Source organism: Schistocerca cancellata, chromosome 6 (genome assembly GCF_023864275.1).
Source record: "Schistocerca cancellata isolate TAMUIC-IGC-003103 chromosome 6, iqSchCanc2.1, whole genome shotgun sequence".
Taxonomy (NCBI): Eukaryota; Metazoa; Arthropoda; class Insecta; order Orthoptera; family Acrididae; genus Schistocerca; species Schistocerca cancellata.
In genome coordinates this window covers 421,257,702-421,275,119 of record NC_064631.1, presented here as the reverse complement: position 1 = coordinate 421,275,119, position 17,418 = coordinate 421,257,702, and the positions used below count along the sequence as shown (strand labels likewise).

Below are 17,418 nucleotides of genomic sequence, written 5' to 3'. Positions count from 1 at the left end.
GTAGCTCAGCAAAGGCTGGGGCCTCATGGAAGCCAAGCACGTACTCACCAAAGAGTGGCAAGTCTCCTCAAGGAAGAGCAAGCATTCTGATGTGATTCCTCAAAAACATATCTGTTTGGTTGGTTGGTTTGGAGTGAAAGGGAATAAACTGCAAGGTCATCACTCCCTTCATACTTTGAGTGACAAACAAGGAATGGTCGTCAAAGGAAAAAAGCGAAAGGCTTTTCCTGGAAACCCTAAGTGTAACTAACACGATAAAAAACAGAGACAAAAACCCGAAAAGACAGTACGGACAAGTCGTTGAAAGATCAGTCAAGAAAGGCGTTTAAACCAACAAATGAAAAAGAATAAATACAATAAAAAGGTAGAAATGGTAGAGGCCAGGCTAGACCACCGAACAAGGGCCACCAAGGGACACCAGGGGGGAGAGAGAGGGAGTAGAAGAAGGGTGGCCCATCATCCCCTCAGGCAGTCAATAAGACCAAAGCTCTACCTTACGCAGATGAATAAGAAACCACCTTTGTGGACGAAAATATAACACCAGATCAGCTGCTCTGGCGTCACCTGCTTGCATCAGAGGTAGCATGTCAGGAAGATTGAGATGCCACCTCAAAGCAGCCAAATTAGGACAGTCTACGAGTAAGTGAGCCACCATTGAGCGGGCTCCACATCGGTAGTGAAGGGGATGCTCACGTTGGAGAATGTGGCTATGGATCAGCCAAGTGTGGCCAAAGTAGAGTCGACAGAGGACAGTAGATTCCCTGCAAGAAGAATACAGGAAAGACTGCCATGTAGTTGTCCTCAGTCTGAGGAGATCACGGTAGACCATTCTGAATACCATAATTCCAGCAACTGATGGCGTATAAATGACCAAAGGTCAGATTCTGGAACCCCAAAAATGGTTCAAATGACTCTGAGCACTATGGGACTTAACTACTGAGGTCATCAGTCCCCTAGAACTTAGAACTACTTAAACCTAACTAACCTAAGGACACCACACACATCCATGCCCGAGGCAGGATTCGAACCTGCGACCGTAGCAGTCGTGTGGTTCCAGACTGTAGCGCCTAGAACCGCTCGGCCACATCGGCCGGCCCTGGTGGCCAGTTTGTCCAACCTGTCAGCTCATTCATTTCCCAAAATCCCAGCATGACTGGAGGTCCAAACGAAAACAACTGGCTGTCCAGCTTGATGGAAGCCCACAACAAGACCCTGGATAGCCACAACCAGTGGATGAGGAGAGTAGCACCTGTCTATAGCCTGAAGGCTGCTAAGGCAGTCATTACAGATTAGGATACTCTTATCAGCACAAGAACGAACGTGACTAAGGGCTAGTTTAATGGTCATGACACTGCAGCAGTTTGGCAGAGAGTGGAATTCATTGCACCTTGCATGTTTGTATGCAAAGCCTGTTCATCCGTCAGTCAACACTGCTACCAAACCCAGATACATCTCAAAGACAGGCAAGAACAGGCGGTGAAAAACGTGAGCTCAGTGGAATCTTTTGCACCAAAGGAGATTTCTAGACAAATCCGAGGTCGGAGCACAACCCATGCAGCAGATGCGATGTCTACCTAACCAGAGTCAACAGTGGAGGGAGTTTCAGTTCCGAATAGAGACACTGATGGCGTGCAGCAATTGTAATTCCAGATCTGGGCCGCTGTTGTGGGAGGTGGACATCCCTTCCAGATAAAAGGATACTGTAGTTTGGCAGTTTAGGGAAACTACAAATGTGTATGGAATAATTCAGCAGCTGTTGTCAGCACCTGATACGTAATGGAGGGACTCCAACCTCGACTAATAGACTGTTCACAGGACTAGTTCAGATGGCTCCTGTCACAAGTCGGACCCCACAGTGGCGAATGGGGTCCAGTATCTGCAATGCTGAGGGTGACGCTGAAACTTATGCAAGACTTCCACAATCAAGACAGACAGGACAGGGCTTTGTAGAGCAGTAAAAGGGTAGAGCGATGTGCACCACAGTTAGTGTTACTGAGGCAGTGAAGTGTATTGAGATGCTGCCAGCACTTTTGCTTAAGTTGGCGAAGGCAGGGAAGCTAAATCAGCTGGAAACTGAAGATCAGCTCCAAAAAGTAGTGCATCTCCAACGGTGCATAATTGATCGTCTAGGTAAAGCTCTTGGATGGGCAGTAGAATGGCGACAGGAGTGCATGACACGAGTCTTGGCGGCTGAAAACCGAAAGCCAAGGGTGAGAGCCTATGACTGCGCCTTTTGTATGGTGCGCTTTAGGCGATGCTCAGCAACACCCATACTAGAGAAGCAATAATGAAAGCAAAAATCGTCAGCATATAAGTCCCCACAGCAACCACTAGATCATTGATGGCCACCAGAAAGAAGGGGACGCTCAGTACAGAACCAAGTAGGATCCCATTCTCTTGGATATGAGGGGTAATGAGTGAAGCACCCACTTGAACCCAGAAAGTATGGTGCAACAGAAAGTTCTTGACAAAAATCGGGAGTGGACCCCAGAGACCCCACTCATGTAACATAATAAGAATGAGGCTACGTCATCTTGTGTCACAAAACATCTGTAGGTCGAAAAAGATCGCAGTGAGGTGTTGACGACTTGCAAAGGCCGTCAGGATGGTGGACTCCAGGTGAACCAAATTATCAGCAGTGGAGCAGCCTCTGCGAAAACTGCCCAGAGATGCAGCCAAAAGGCCCTGAGACTCAAGGGGACAACACAGCCACTTGCTCACCGTGTGTTTGAACAACTCACAGAGAACGCTAGTAAGGTACATTAGACGATAACTGTCCATCTCTTGGGGGTTCTTACCCAGTTTCAATACCGGAACTATAGTGCTTTCTCGCCACTGAGGTGGGACTCATCCTTGTTCAAGATCCAATTAAAGAGGTCAAGGATGTGATGCTGACAATCCACAGAGAGATGTTTCAGCATTTGGTTGTGGATACAGTCTGGCCCTGGGGCCATATCAGGGCAATGGGATAGGGCACTGGAGAGTTTCCATTCAGTGAATGGAGCGTTACATGGCTTGTGTATTTACTCCACTCGCTGTTTTAGGTACTTCTCAGACAAAGATGTGTGAACATAATATTCAGTAAGCTGTTGGGCGACAACATCTGAATCAGTTCAAATGATACCATCTAAGAAAATACTTGGTTCACCTGTAGGGGCCTGGAAGCTGTACAGGTGTCTGATCTTTGTCCATACCTTTGATTGATAGTACGTGATCCAATGGTGGAAAAGTGCCATTCTGAGGATTCTTGCTTTCGTCTTTTTATGAGTCAGTGGGTGCAGGCATGGAGCCTTTTAAAGGCAATGAGGTGCCCCAGTGGAGGGTGCTGATTATGGCACTGGAAAGCCTGCCTACGATCTCTAATGGCTGCAGGAATCTCTGGGGTCCACCAGGTAATCGTCTTCCTACATGGTTGGCTGCCAAAAGAAATGCTGCCATTGTATGCTGAACAGCTGCATCGATAGTGCCTTGCAATGGGAAGCTAAGGAAGACAGCAGAGGTGAACCCATCCCAGTCAGCATTGCAGAGAATGCAGAGAACTTATCTCGGTGGGCGTCCAGGGGAGCAACACTGAAGGAGAGACAGGAAGATCAGGAAATGATCAGTACCATATAGGTCATCATGGACTCTCCAGTGGATAGATGATAGAAGACCAGGGCTGCAAAAGGAAGGACCTGTGGCCAAATAAGTTCCATGTGCCACACTAAAGCATATAGGTGCACCAGAGTTCAAGAGACAAAGATCGAGCTGTGCCAGTAAAATTTCGATGTCTTTACAATGGTCAGTGATCATTGTTCCACCCCAAAAAGGGTTACATTTGTTCAAGTCACCCAAGATAAGGAAAGGTGAAGGGAGCTGAGAGAGTAATGCAGACAGTACATCCTGGGATGTGACATCATCAGGAGGGAGATAAACATTACCAATGCCACTGGTTGAGACGACAGGGGGTCCACTGACATAGGTCCCACAGCACACTGCCTAGGGATATCTGGCGTCTGAGAGGCCACCAGATTCTCCACCTTGAGCACAGAAGGAAAATATGCAGAGTCCAGTGGCATGGAGGCCACCAGAATTTCTTTACTCCTAGAGGACTTCTTTTTTTCCTACTTGTCCTCCTCCTACATAGAAGATGAAGAATGGGAAGACGTCCCTGAATTGTTTTCAGGGACAGAGGAAGAACGAGAAGTCCAATGGCCAACAGATTGTGATGCATTCAGCCAATGGCTGATGTCTGGCTGTGGACCAGCAGGAACCACAGAAGGAAGAGTCCCAAGGGACTAGAGAAGCCAGAGGATGATGAGGTACCTCCAACTGGGGGGGGGGGGGGGAGATGGTGACAGTGCCCTGGCAGGTGGGGAGCCAGTGTTCCCAAAGTGGGTGTGGTGAAAGCATCAGAAGGGCCCCCAACCACCTGGGGTAGCTTGCCTAGGGGGCAAGTAATAGCGAGTGGCCCTGAGGGACAACTGTAACAGGCACAACAGAGAAAGGCACTGCAGACAGAGAAAATGTTGTGTCTGTAGTGTAAGATTGTGTCATTTGTATGTGATTAATACACTCATACTCTTTTCTGGCCTCTTGATATGTGAGCTTGTCCAGGGTCTCATACTCCTGGATTTCTTTTCATGCTTAAAAATGGAGCATTCTGGTGAGAAGCAAGAGTGGAGCTCCCCGCAGTTTACACAGTTGGGGGGAGGAGTGTTTGCATGCAGTGGACGTCCACTGTCCCTGCAGATGGGTAGCAGTGAATAGGAAGACGTATGTCCAAACTTCATACGTATGAAGTATCTCATAGGAGAAGTAACATAGGATTTCCCATCACATCAGCAGCCCGTCACCTTGACCTTCCCAGACAGCGTATCACCCTCGAAAGCCAAGATGAAGGCCCTGGTGGCAACTCTGTTTTCCCTTGTTCCCCTATGAACAAGACAGATGAGTGCACACCCCTTTGCTCTAAGTTGATCTGCAGCTCATCGCCAGATTGCAAAAGGAGATCAGAATGAAAGACAATGCTATGGACCATATTGAGACTCTTGTGGGAAGTGACAGTCCTGGGAATGTTACCCAAATTTTCACAAGAGAGCAACGCATATGACTGGGCAGGTGATGCGATTTTAATCAGGAGTGAATCGCTCATCATCTTAGAGATGGCTGCAACGTTCCCATATTTTTCTTCAATGTGTTTGACAAGAGTGTGTGGCCAAAAAGGTATCCGGGTAGATTCTGGTATAGACCAGATATTTTGAAGAAGATTTTGTTCCTTCCACGGCGTTGCCAGGGAAGGGAATGCATTGGGATCATACGAGGCCTTTCGACGAAGAGACTGCTGGGGCCTTGTGATCATGAGAGTGAGAAAGTTTAAGTCGCTTCATGAGCAGCCAGGGTGCCACTGACTCCGAATGGGGCTCTCCCCCTAGGCGCTACCCAGCTACCTGGCTACTTGGCCAGTAATCCATCACCAGGAGTGTCTGCACTCCAGTCATGACGGGTACATTCTCCATGGCATACATGGAGAGTGTGCAGAACAGGCACCAGCAGTGCAATCCCTGCATGGTCAGGGGGTTACCATTGTGAAGATAGCTGACGACTTCACTTCACAACCCCCCCCCCCCCCAAAAAAAAAAAAAAAACAACACACACACACACACACACACACACACAGACAGACAGACACAACGACATGGTTACTGTACTGGGTTTTGATCATACAACAGGGAGGAAGGGTGCCTGGGTGGAAGGGTACAGAGTCGGAACATATTCGACAGTGGGCGACCTTCCCTGCGTGACATACGTTTCTGTAAAATTTGGAAAAATAATGGCAGGTCAAACCCATTAATCGTTAATGGAAGGTGAAGATAGTGCGAGGAGTGAAACTAGAAATCAAGACTAAAATTGTGAACCAATTCCAGGCAGGGTCTGCATCAAAAGGACCACCTGACAAATTAAGAGGGGGTAAAAGACATCGAAGTGTACGTTTACAGCACAGGAAGAGGAAGTAGTTGTGCAAAGGCTGGGGCCCCTTGGTGGCCAAGCGCATGCTCACCAAAGAGTGGTGAGCCATCAGGGTGGGGAGTGGGGGGGGGGGACACTGGGGGGGTGGGGGGGGACATAGTTTGTTTCACCAGGAATCTCACTGCTCAGTTGCAGTAGGCCATGCAAGTTACGATCAATAATAATTTTATAAACACGTTTAACAAATTCCTAGTCTCGCAGATTTTGTCATGGCTAAGCAATAACGGTATGGTGCACTGAATTTCTCCCACTACAAGACAGGTTTCCAACCCTGACCAACATAGATATACACGGTAAATTGTGCCTTAAACTCATCAGAGAATTCCTTACTTGGATTTAAAGTAACGTTTCTTTGTGACATGGGTGTGTACAATGGCCACAGACTTAAGTTCATATTGCTTCATCTAGGTTTCAGAAATTTTTCCTCGTCAAAAAAGATTCCTTCTAGCTGTTTGCACAATGCGGATTTATGGAACACAGGATGCCCTTCTACGCCTGGTGTGCAGATATGACCTTCAGCCGCGAACATGTTTATGACACTCTGGTCCTTCTTAGTTAACTTCCCTGTCGCAAGCCAGCTAAGCAAAGCTCCCAAGGCTGCAGAAAACAACAAGTCATCTTCACTGTAATAAAAGGAAACGAGAAGCAGAAGTAATTAGCTGTACAAACATTGGCAGTAGTTATTATTGTCTGCAGTTTTCATTCAGTGTTAAAGACTCGAATATACTGACTATGCGGATGTACATATTACGTTATAAAATAGATTGTGTGATAGTTTTGGTATAAACTGCCACATGACAGGGTATGGTCCCCTTATTTCACTTAAGGAAACGCTAAATGCATGAAGGATATGAACACATTTTACAATCTTGTGTACTGCCTGCAGCAGAGGAACAGTTCAGATAAAATGACTGATTGTATCAGCAAGACAATTCACCTTGTCATAAAGCAGCATATGTGAGGCAATGTTTTGTGGACAATAACATTCCTGAAATGAATTGGTCTGCTCAAAGCCCCAATCTGATTCCAATGAAACACTTTTGGGATGTGTTGGAACGTCGACTTCAGAGTTCATGCTGTTATAAAGGTGAATGGTGGACATACCCTATATTAACGTCCACCGAGTCGACCGACAGGTGTCCTGATACTTTTTCTCAGATAGTTTATATTTGAAGTGATCGATGAAGCTTGATATGGTACGTTTCGCCATTTGGATTCCATGCTTAAACAAATAAGATGCACTGAAGTGCCTCCCTGCATCAATATTCCCCCCTTCACACTGGGCACATCTGTAGCTATGAAAGCGTTTGGTTGTCACTCCTGTCCATAACGTGCAGAGACTTTGACCCCAACTTCCCATCTTCAGGTGTGGCTTCTTTTATTCTGATGACTGATGACGTGCTGCGTCATTCTCACGGCGTCAAACGAGCCCTACGCCAGAATTTCAGCCTGTCTTATGAAACAAATTAAGTTCCATATAAATTTTAAGTTATGCTCATAGCCCAGTATACAGTGTATTCCAGGAGTAATGGTCAATAATCAGGGATGTGACAGAGACGAACATTCAAAACAAGAAAGTCTGGTAAACATGGACTCTAAACTGCACGCCTTAAGAGCCATGAGCACTTCATCTTTGATACCGTTAAACAAATCTCTTCTGATGCAAGCTCTTTGCTCTCCATATTTTGGAACGAGGTAGTATGGATCAAAATAAGATAAAAATATGAACTAAACGTGGACGCTTATGCGCATACCTTGAAAGCCAAGAAGAAAAGTGTTCCGCAGTAGCGAAGATGAACATGTGCTCATAGCTCTTAGAACATGAATTTTAGAGCCCATGTTTACTGGACATATTTGCTTCTAATGATTGTTCCTGTCGAATCTCTGATTATTGTCCACTCCTCCTGGAATATACTGTGTGGACAATTCACTGCATCCAAGTGACATTCGTATTCCCTTACAAATTGCCTATTCTCTTCAAATGCAAACTGTGCACGTAATGTATCGATTTAACCTATCTGGTGGAGCTAAAAACGTCAAACTAAAGATCTATCAATGTTATTGTGATGTGAATAAGTTTATTCCGTTTGATCAGAGGATTAAGTAACTTTAATTGGTTTTTGTCTAGGCAAAGTATTACGAGAGTTATCAGTGTATATAGATTGACTTTAATTAATTGATAGTTATTAAAACATCATATTTTAAATAAAACTAGTTATTAGAAACGAAACACTTTGAGCTCGAGCTCTGATTGAAATACCTCAATAGCTCCAAAAGGCCCTTCGACAATATCAAAATTAAGACGTGGAGTGCTTTCGCATCAGGCTTTGCGGGATTATTTCTTGGAAGCTATCCCCAAAAACTTTTTACGTCACTACGAACAAGAGCTGGTTCTGACCTCCAATACACTGCAGTAATGTTAGCATAATCTCGAAACAAGAAATATATACGGAAACTTGAACTACTTGAAGAAAGCTGACAAACACAAGTGCAAAAAATCGATACGGAAAGGGACGGATAATTGCAAGCAGTTTTATGTAGTAGCTAAGAGTGTCTTATGTTACATCAAAACCAACTTTTATTACGTAATATTTTGGATAACTTTTTACAAAGGAATTTTCGTCTTTAGTTCGAGAAACTGTAATCGGTCTTAGACTGACAAAAAGTGCGGATAATTCAATAGCATTATATCGCAGTACCGTGAAGTACAAGTGGATCTTCCTCTTTTGTACCAAATACAAATATTCTTCTGATTTATGAACTATATTTCTTTGGTGAGGATCATCCTATAATCTTCGCTGCTATCAGTTTCTGCAACGACAGTCCTGAAGAGATCGGGTAGCCAAGAATTCTTAAACATTGTTATTGTGTGTGGGCTTATTAGTTTTGCAGTACACTCGTCTGATAACGTAGACTGTTTGCCATTTCCTTTTCTCTTTCCGTGGCTTAACTTCCCACCAGTAAAGTTGTGGCCAGCACCTCAATTACGTACGATATTACAGTGCCTGTGTTGTTCACATTTACGATGCAATATTCCTTTGGATAAGCATGCATGTGCAAGGAACAGGCACTGCGACGATTGCAGCCGTTTTGAAATACATGACATGTATTCGCAGCTGCGAATATTGTCAACTGTCAGCAGTTTAATGGAGTGACGACAATGGATATTTGTGCCGCACCGGGACCCGAACCCAGATTTCCCGCTTATCGCGAACTGTCACCTTACCATTAGGCTATCCCAACACGCTCCATGGCCAGACTCAGTCTTCCACATGTCGTCAACCAAGTGTCAACACACTGTACTTTTACATTCATTATGTAAGAGGGTTGGAACTTACATAGTGGTAACTATTTATTCACAGCCGGTACAAAAGAGTTACGTGTTTGCACCTGTTTCTGTCCTTCAAAGTAGTCACAGCGTTGTGTAGAACTCGTTTCCAGCGATGTGGAAGGCGCAGTATACCGTTAGCAGAGCGTGTTCTGTTGTTGGTGCGAATGGAGCGGTCTAAAGTTATGATGATTCTCTTGTACGACTGTGATGGCGTTGTCCTAACGCATTACGTTCCTCCACGGCAGACCATCAATGCACAGTATTACTGTTCCTTTTTGGAGCATCATCTGCTACCAGCTTTGCGAAAGAAGCGGCGACACTTTCTGCACAACCCACCCATAATTTTGCACCACAATGCGGGGGCGCATACAGCGCAAGCTGTGGCTACTCTGTTCGGTCGATGGGACTGGGAAGTACTGTACCATCCACCATACTCAATGGAATTAAGTCCTTGTGACTTTGATTTGATTCCAAAGATGAAGGAACCACTTCGTGGCATTCGCTTCAGAACTGTTCCAGAGATTTGATAGGCAGTACACCGCTCCATTCGCACCATCAACAGAACAGGATTCGCTAACGGTATACTACGCCTTCCAAATCGCTGGCAACGGGTCCTACACAACGCCGGTGACTACTTTGAAGGACAGTAACAGGTGCAAACATGTAACTCTTTTGTATCGGTTGTGAATAAATAGTTTCCACTATTTAAGTTCCAACGCTCGTATATTCCTGTACAGAAGAGACATTTTAACTGAAAATCGTATAGATTATGTACGATTAATTGAAATTCATATAGATTGCGTACGATTAGCTCTGACTCGACCACCATCGCATCGCAGGTGCTAACGTTATTCGACCATTTTTTGTCAATATTGCCACATGCGATAGTCAAACTCCATTAAATTAATAAAACCAGCCGATCTAAATTAATGACCAGTTATGAGGGTAACGTAAGTGATTACTGTATCTAGTTACTAGATTTTTATATTGATTTCTTATTCAGGAAGGTTGTTTAAATGTGTTGGGAATCCTACAGGCTACATGTTCTAAGGACAGACACCGCCACTACATCATGTGAAGGAGAAGCCAGGTGGAGTTGAGACCATTATATTACGTGTGGCCGAAGCTCCGCAGGAGAGACACCATCCGTTCTTGCGTCCTAAATGACAGAAAGCTATTGTGTACTGTTTCTGAATTCACGAGTCCGCTGGCGCCAAGGAGGTGCGTCGCGAGCTGACAACGAAGGGGAGTACAGTGTCGGAACGCCCTGTGCCCTGCAGGTAGCCTGTATTCTGGGAACCGCTAGGTTCACTATGGCGCAAATAGAGGACTCCTGAAGTGAGGGTAGAGGTCCTTCAGCTATTCTGTGCTTAAGAAGATGCCACTCGCAGAATCCAGGCAGACGTCAAGTTAGCTGAATTGTTTTCGACTCAACTAAGAAAAAGTAATAGCAGCTACCATTGAATAATACACTGAGGTGACAGCGATATGTACATGTACATATGGCAGTAGTATCGCGTACGTGAAGTACAAAATGGCAGTCCACTGGCTGAGCAACCATTTGCACTCAGGTGATTCAGCTGAAAAGGTTTCCGACGTGATTCTGGCCGCACAACAGGAATTAACAGACTATCAAACGTGGAGAGTTAGTTGGAGCTAGACTCGTCGGACGTTCGATATACAAAATCTCTAGGGAATTCAATATTCCGTACTCCACAGTGTCAACAGCGAGCCGAGAATACCAAATTTCACCCCACGGACAACGCCGCGGCCGATGGCGTTCACTTGACGACCAAGAGCAGGGACAGTTACGTAGAGTTTTCAGTCCACACAGACAAGCAACACTGTGTGAAATAACCTCAGAAATTAATGTGGGACGTACGACGAACGTATCCATTGGGACAGTGCAGCGAAGTATGGCGTCAATGAGCTCTGGCCGCTGGCGCCAAGGAGGTGCGTCGCGAGCTGACAACGAAGGGGAGTACAGTGTCGGAACGCCCTGTGCCCTACATGATGCGATATGGCAGACCAACTGCCTACACGCGTTTTCGACAGGCACCAAACGCTCACCCCACTCAGTAACTCACGGGGCATTTCCACGCGATGTGGATCTTGGGCTTAGCGGAGAACGGTAGGGATAAGATCCGATCTATCGAAGCGGCATTGATATTTGTACGCTCGCGAGGCCAACTAAAGCAAATGAGCGAGAGGACTCAAAGGTAACTTGCTTATGAGGCCTCTGCAGGGGATTTCCTTTTTTTATGCACTCCTGCCCTATCTGTGTCACCAGACGGTTAATACGGTTCATGGTCCACGGTTCACTGGGTACAGTCCAATGGCAGGTTGCTTATACAACGGTTTTCAGGTGCAGCAAAAATTTGAGCTGCTATATTTCAAGTAATTATTGACCAAATTTTAAAATTTAAATTCAATTCATAATCTACTCATTAAGAGGTATAATCATATATTAAATTTTTAACGCAAGACAAATATTACAATTGGAAATTCTATATAAGTCTTGAAGTAGCCCTTGCTCATGATACACAGATTAACCAGACTATATTCACACAGTATTTCTGAATGGGCACAGTTGGCGACTTCCAACGAATTTTCTACATAATTTCAAACATTTCCGGACTTTTTATTCTTATGACTCCCTGCCCCTCCCCCTCACAACATGGTGAAAGGAAAAAGTTTATCGATTATTACATTACTGTAGCTCACAGAGTAGAACTATAGCATCAGGCGTGACTTTTAAATTTATTGCACCCTCACTACTAACTCTATTCGCAACATTGTGCACGCATTATCCATACATACCATTGAAAATACCTGCAAAAGTATATCACTGTGTGATACACAGTTCAGGAGATAAGCGCCATAAATATTGACATGAGTGAAAAATTAGCTTTTGCTTAAAACAGAGTGCAAATTACCCAGGCTATATTCATCCAGTATTTGATACTGAGAGCACTTTAAACATAATTTCAATCCTTTTCCAAACCTTTTGTCGCTTACATGCTCTTCCAATACTTAACAAGTTAACACATTTGTGAAACAATGTGGCGTTCGAATTATTCTTTATACGGGGATTCGATTCTTTAAAAAAATGGCGTTTTCTGGACAAAACTAAGATGATAACGAATGTATTACTGTTGCAGAGGACGTGCTTTCCCGCGCTGACGTGGACGTCATTGGCCGCGCCAGGCTGCACATGCCACAAGGTGTGCTGCTAACTTCAGAACTGTAAGTATTAACGGCTTTCTTTAGCACATTACCTCAATTTAGATACCCGTAACAGTCGTTTCACAATCTTTGCATATAGAATTACGCATGGTTTGCATACTTTTAACCCATGAAGTGTTCCAGGAAATTCTCTGCGGACTGCTGGATGTCAGCAATTTGCTGCCACCATATATCAGCGCAGAGCCTTGTGACGGAATTTACGTGTGTACTGGCCAAAAAGCACACTGACAAGGGAAGCGTGTCACCTCGCACGCTGAGAACCGCCCGGAAGTGTATTTATCATATAAGCTGCTTATCCCGATAACAGTGTTAGGAGACATTCATAAGCAAAAGTGCACTTCTTACCGCGAGAGACGTTTGAATTATCACCCATTCCAGGGTTAAAAAAAGAAAACTCCGCTCGGTCCTTCAAAGTGAGGAACCAGAACCAACAACCAGCTAGTGCTGTTAAGCGGCTCTGCAAGGCTTAGGGTTATACGTGGTTCACAACGTACTTAGAAATGCGTCCCTGTTCAGATTCATGCACGCTAAAGTATTACTTCACATGGAGACCATAATCTAAATACAGCAAGTGATAACCCTTAACCGATATAAAATACATCGGTCATTAACTACGCTTCAATTTGGGATTATTTTAAGGCCTCTAAAGGTGAGCTGCAAATGGCAGACACTAACAGATTAAAAAGAGAAAAACAACATTAATATTACAACAAAGTTAATCTCCTGGATACTCCCATAAATGTCCTACTTAACAACATCGAAAACCAGTAACCCCCCCAAATAAAACTAATCTGGAAACCCACTGAAACACAAACAATTATTCAAACTTAGTAGTAAAATAATAAATACACTCCTGGAAATGGAAAAAAGAACACATTGACACCGGTGTGTCAGACCCACCATACTTGCTCCGGACACTGCGAGAGGGCTGTACAAGCAATGATCACACGCACGGCACAGCGGACACACCAGGAACCGCGGTGTTGGCCGTCGAATGGCGCTAGCTGCGCAGCATTTGTGCACCGCCGCCGTCAGTGTCAGCCAGTTTGCCGTGGCATACGGAGCTCCATCGCAGTCTTTAACACTGGTAGCATGCCGCGACAGCGTGGACGTGAACCGTATGTGCAGTTGACGGACTTTGAGCGAGGGCGTATAGTGGGCAGGCGGGAGGCCGGGTGGACGTACCGCCGAATTGCTCAACACGTGGGGCGTGAGGTCTCCACAGTACATCGATGTTGTCGCCAGTGGTCGGTGGAAGGTGCACGTGCCCGTCGACCTGGGACCGGACCGCAGCGACGCACGGATGCACGCCAAGACCGTAGGATCCTACGCAGTGCCGTAGGGGACCGCACCGCCACTTCCCAGCAAATTAGGGACACTGTTGCTCCTGGGGTATCGGCGAGGACCATTCGCAACCGTCTCCATGAAGCTGGGCTACGGTCCCGCACACCGTTAGGCCGTCTTCCGCTCACGCCCCAACATCGTGCAGCCCGCCTCCAGTGGTGTCGCGACAGGCGTGAATGGAGGGACGAATGGAGACGTGTCGTCTTCAGCGATGAGAGTCGCTTCTGCCTTGGTGCCAATGATGATCGTATGCGTGTTTGGCGCCGTGCAGGTGAGCGCCACAATCAGGACTGCATACGACCGAGGCACACAGGGCCAACACCCGGCATCATGGTGTGGGGAGCGATCTCCTACACTGGCCGTACACCACTGGTGATCGTCGAGGGGACACTGAATAGTGCACGGTACATCCAAACCGTCATCGAACCCATCGTTCTACCATTCCTAGACCGGCAAGGGAACTTGCTGTTCCAACAGGACAATGCACGTCCGCATGTATCCCGTGCCACCCAACGTGCTCTAGAAGGTGTAAGTCAACTACCCTGGCCAGCAAGATCTCCGGATCTGTCCCCCATTGAGCATGTTTGGGACTGGATGAAGCGTCGTCTCACGCGGTCTGCACGTCCAGCACGAACGCTGGTCCAACTGAGGCGCCAGGTGGAAATGGCATGGCAAGCCGTTCCACAGGACTACATCCAGCATCTCTACGATCGTCTCCATGGGAGAATAGCAGCCTGCATTGCTGCGAAAGGTGGATATACACTGTACTAGTGCCGACATTGTGCATGCTCTGTTGCCTGTGTCTATGTGCCTGTGGTTCTGTCAGTGTGATCATGTGATGTATCTGACCCCAGGAATGTGTCAATAAAGTTTCCCCTTCCTGGGACAATGAATTCACGGTGTTCTTATTTCAATTTCCAGGAGTGTATAAGCACCAACGACTAACGACATATTAAAAGAAATTGGTGAGCTAAGCCTACTCAATTCCGGATGCGTTGGAATATAAAGACGAGCAACGTCACTCTGTTACTGTTTATAAACACACAATAAGCAAATTCTTGCAACCAAAGGTATGCCCCTTTAACTGATACGCTTATAAGGGAATCGAGCCAACTCCTCATGAATATTACTACCAACGACGGACTTGTACAAGTAAAATGGCAGCGATGTATAATCGCACCATATTTAATAGCTGCCAAACGAATCGGCGCATTACTTAACACTTCTTTGCAAAACCCTTGCAAAATTTACAGTTACAGTAGGGTATAAAAAGGCATTTCGTACTTAATCTGTATGTACCTAATAATTGTAATCAGTTAATGCATAACCAATAAATTGTATCTTCCTTTGAATAAATAGTGGATTAGTATTATTTAGGTTGGTTTAGTAGCAATGTAATATTTCCTCCCCTCAGTACAGTAGTGTTAAAACACATAAATATTTAAAGAACAGCTAGAGCTACGAAAACCATAGCATAACATTGTCAAACGAATTCCTCTTAAGGAAAAGCAAACAGGTACAACAAACATCGTTAAGAGTGACAAATTCTTAGTTCCTGCTTGTATTCGTTTAATAACACCTAACTCCAACAGAAAAACACAACAACGTTGAACCTGCCAATATGACAGCTGGAAGCATATTATAGTAATCAATGATCTTTATCTACGCGGTTCTTTCGTGGACATCGACAAGAGAACATCAGAAAACAAAACCACTCGCTTCAACTCATCATCATCATTTCCTTGGGACTTTGTCCCACTCCAACGCGGGGTCAGCCATGTTACTATGTATTTGGCAATGTTAGTGTCAGAGAGTGGCCGAACGCCCTTCCTGTTGCCACCCCGCAACCCCCTTCCACCCCCCCCCCCCCCCCGTGACAGAAGTAGTATACCCCATCTGTCTGCATCTAGTGTAAGCCATCAAATGGTGCAAACGTTTTCAAATGTCTGCGAGTCGTGTAACTGAGGCAGGACGTGGGGACCAGCCCAGTATTCACCTAGTGGGATGTGGAAATCCGCCTAAAACCACATCCAGGCTAGCCAGCACACCGGCCCTCATTGTTAATCCGCCGGGCGGATTCGATCTGGGGCTGGCGTGCCTACCCAAGTCCAGGAAGCAGTGGATTAGCGCTCTCGGCTAACATGAGAGGTAAAACCGCTCACTTCAACTCTCAAAGACAATACAGTGTCGACAGCCCACGGCACAGACCACCGCGAAGGCTCCGGCCGACTCACTGGCCATTCTCCTGGCTAAAGCTAAAGGGCACTGCCTGCTTACCCACTACGCAACAGTTTGAACAGTTTGAAACAGCGGGTCTTTTAAATTAACGCTGCAGCACACTATGGCAGATGGCCGGTGGAAAATGGCATACAGCACTGTAGGAAATTTGGTAATGTAAAGAAACAAAATATCGATATATGGGGCCAGAAACACACGTATTTCAGTGTTGTGACATATTGATGTATATTTGCAGACTGAATCGATGAATGAAACTTTGTACCAAGAGTGGGATTCGAACCCAGGTGTCCTGCTCACCAGGCAGATGCGCTAACCACTACACCACCCGGGCAAAATGAGTTTGGGCAACTACACGGTTTGCCGTAGTATGCCTCCCTCCTAGGGGGCGTACTACAGTAGTGTGCGCAGTGGTACAGCGCCACTGTGCCAGGGTGGCGTAGTGGTTAGCTCAACTACCTAATGAACTTGAGAATTGATTTTGAATCTCGCCCTCGGTACAAATTCTCACAACTGCACGGTCTACCCTCCTCAGTCCAGATTGCCATTCACGCCTCAGCCCATTTGGCACTCCTCCAAACTCGAACAGCATTGAATTTGGTTTTATTAGAGAGGTGTACTAGGATATTCCGTGCAGATGTAAAACGCCAATGTGCCACGGTGGCATAGTGGTTAACGCATCTGCCTACGAAGCAGCAGACCTCGATTCGAATCCCGTGCTTGGTAATAAAAATGGTTCAAATGGCTCTGAGCACTATGGGACTCAACTTCTGAGGTCATCAGTCCCCTAGAACTTAGAAATACTTAAACCTAACTAACCTAGGGACATCACACACATCCATGCCCGAGGCAGGATTCGAACCTGCGACCGTAGCGGCCGCTCGGTTCCAGACTGTAGCGCCTAGAACCGCACGGCCACTCCGGCCGGCGCTTGGTAATAATTTTCGTTTGTCTCTTCGGTCACCATATATACATCATAGATGTTTGAAACTTGGAAAGTTCTCTGGAAACGTATAGTTTCATTTGTCATATTGCTGTGTTTCCCTCTGCTGAAAATGATTCTGCTATCTGAACAACAAACTTTTTATACTGACCTAGTAGTGTTGCGCAGCTGAAATGGAACAGAACATATGCACGTCTGACTACAAGCACTTTTCAATAGTCACATCACTTTTGCAATGAAGCAGCCCAATATAAAATGCCACACTAATTATGTTTTGAAACGATGGTATTGGTTGCCTTTTGTGAAGCAT

The 17,418-nt window shown here is 45.7% G+C and overlaps 1 protein-coding gene across 1 annotated transcript in view; it reads left to right on the top strand.

The window, feature by feature from the left end:
- The window catches only part of LOC126088359 (integrin alpha-IIb-like), a 269,521-nt gene that overhangs the window by 149,696 nt on the left and 102,407 nt on the right, over window positions 1–17,418 (top strand). Inside the window, exon 13 of the mRNA XM_049906497.1 lies at window positions 12,502–12,586. Within this exon, the coding sequence (XP_049762454.1) occupies window positions 12,502–12,586 (85 nt within the window). The remainder of the gene's footprint in view (window positions 1–12,501; window positions 12,587–17,418) is intronic.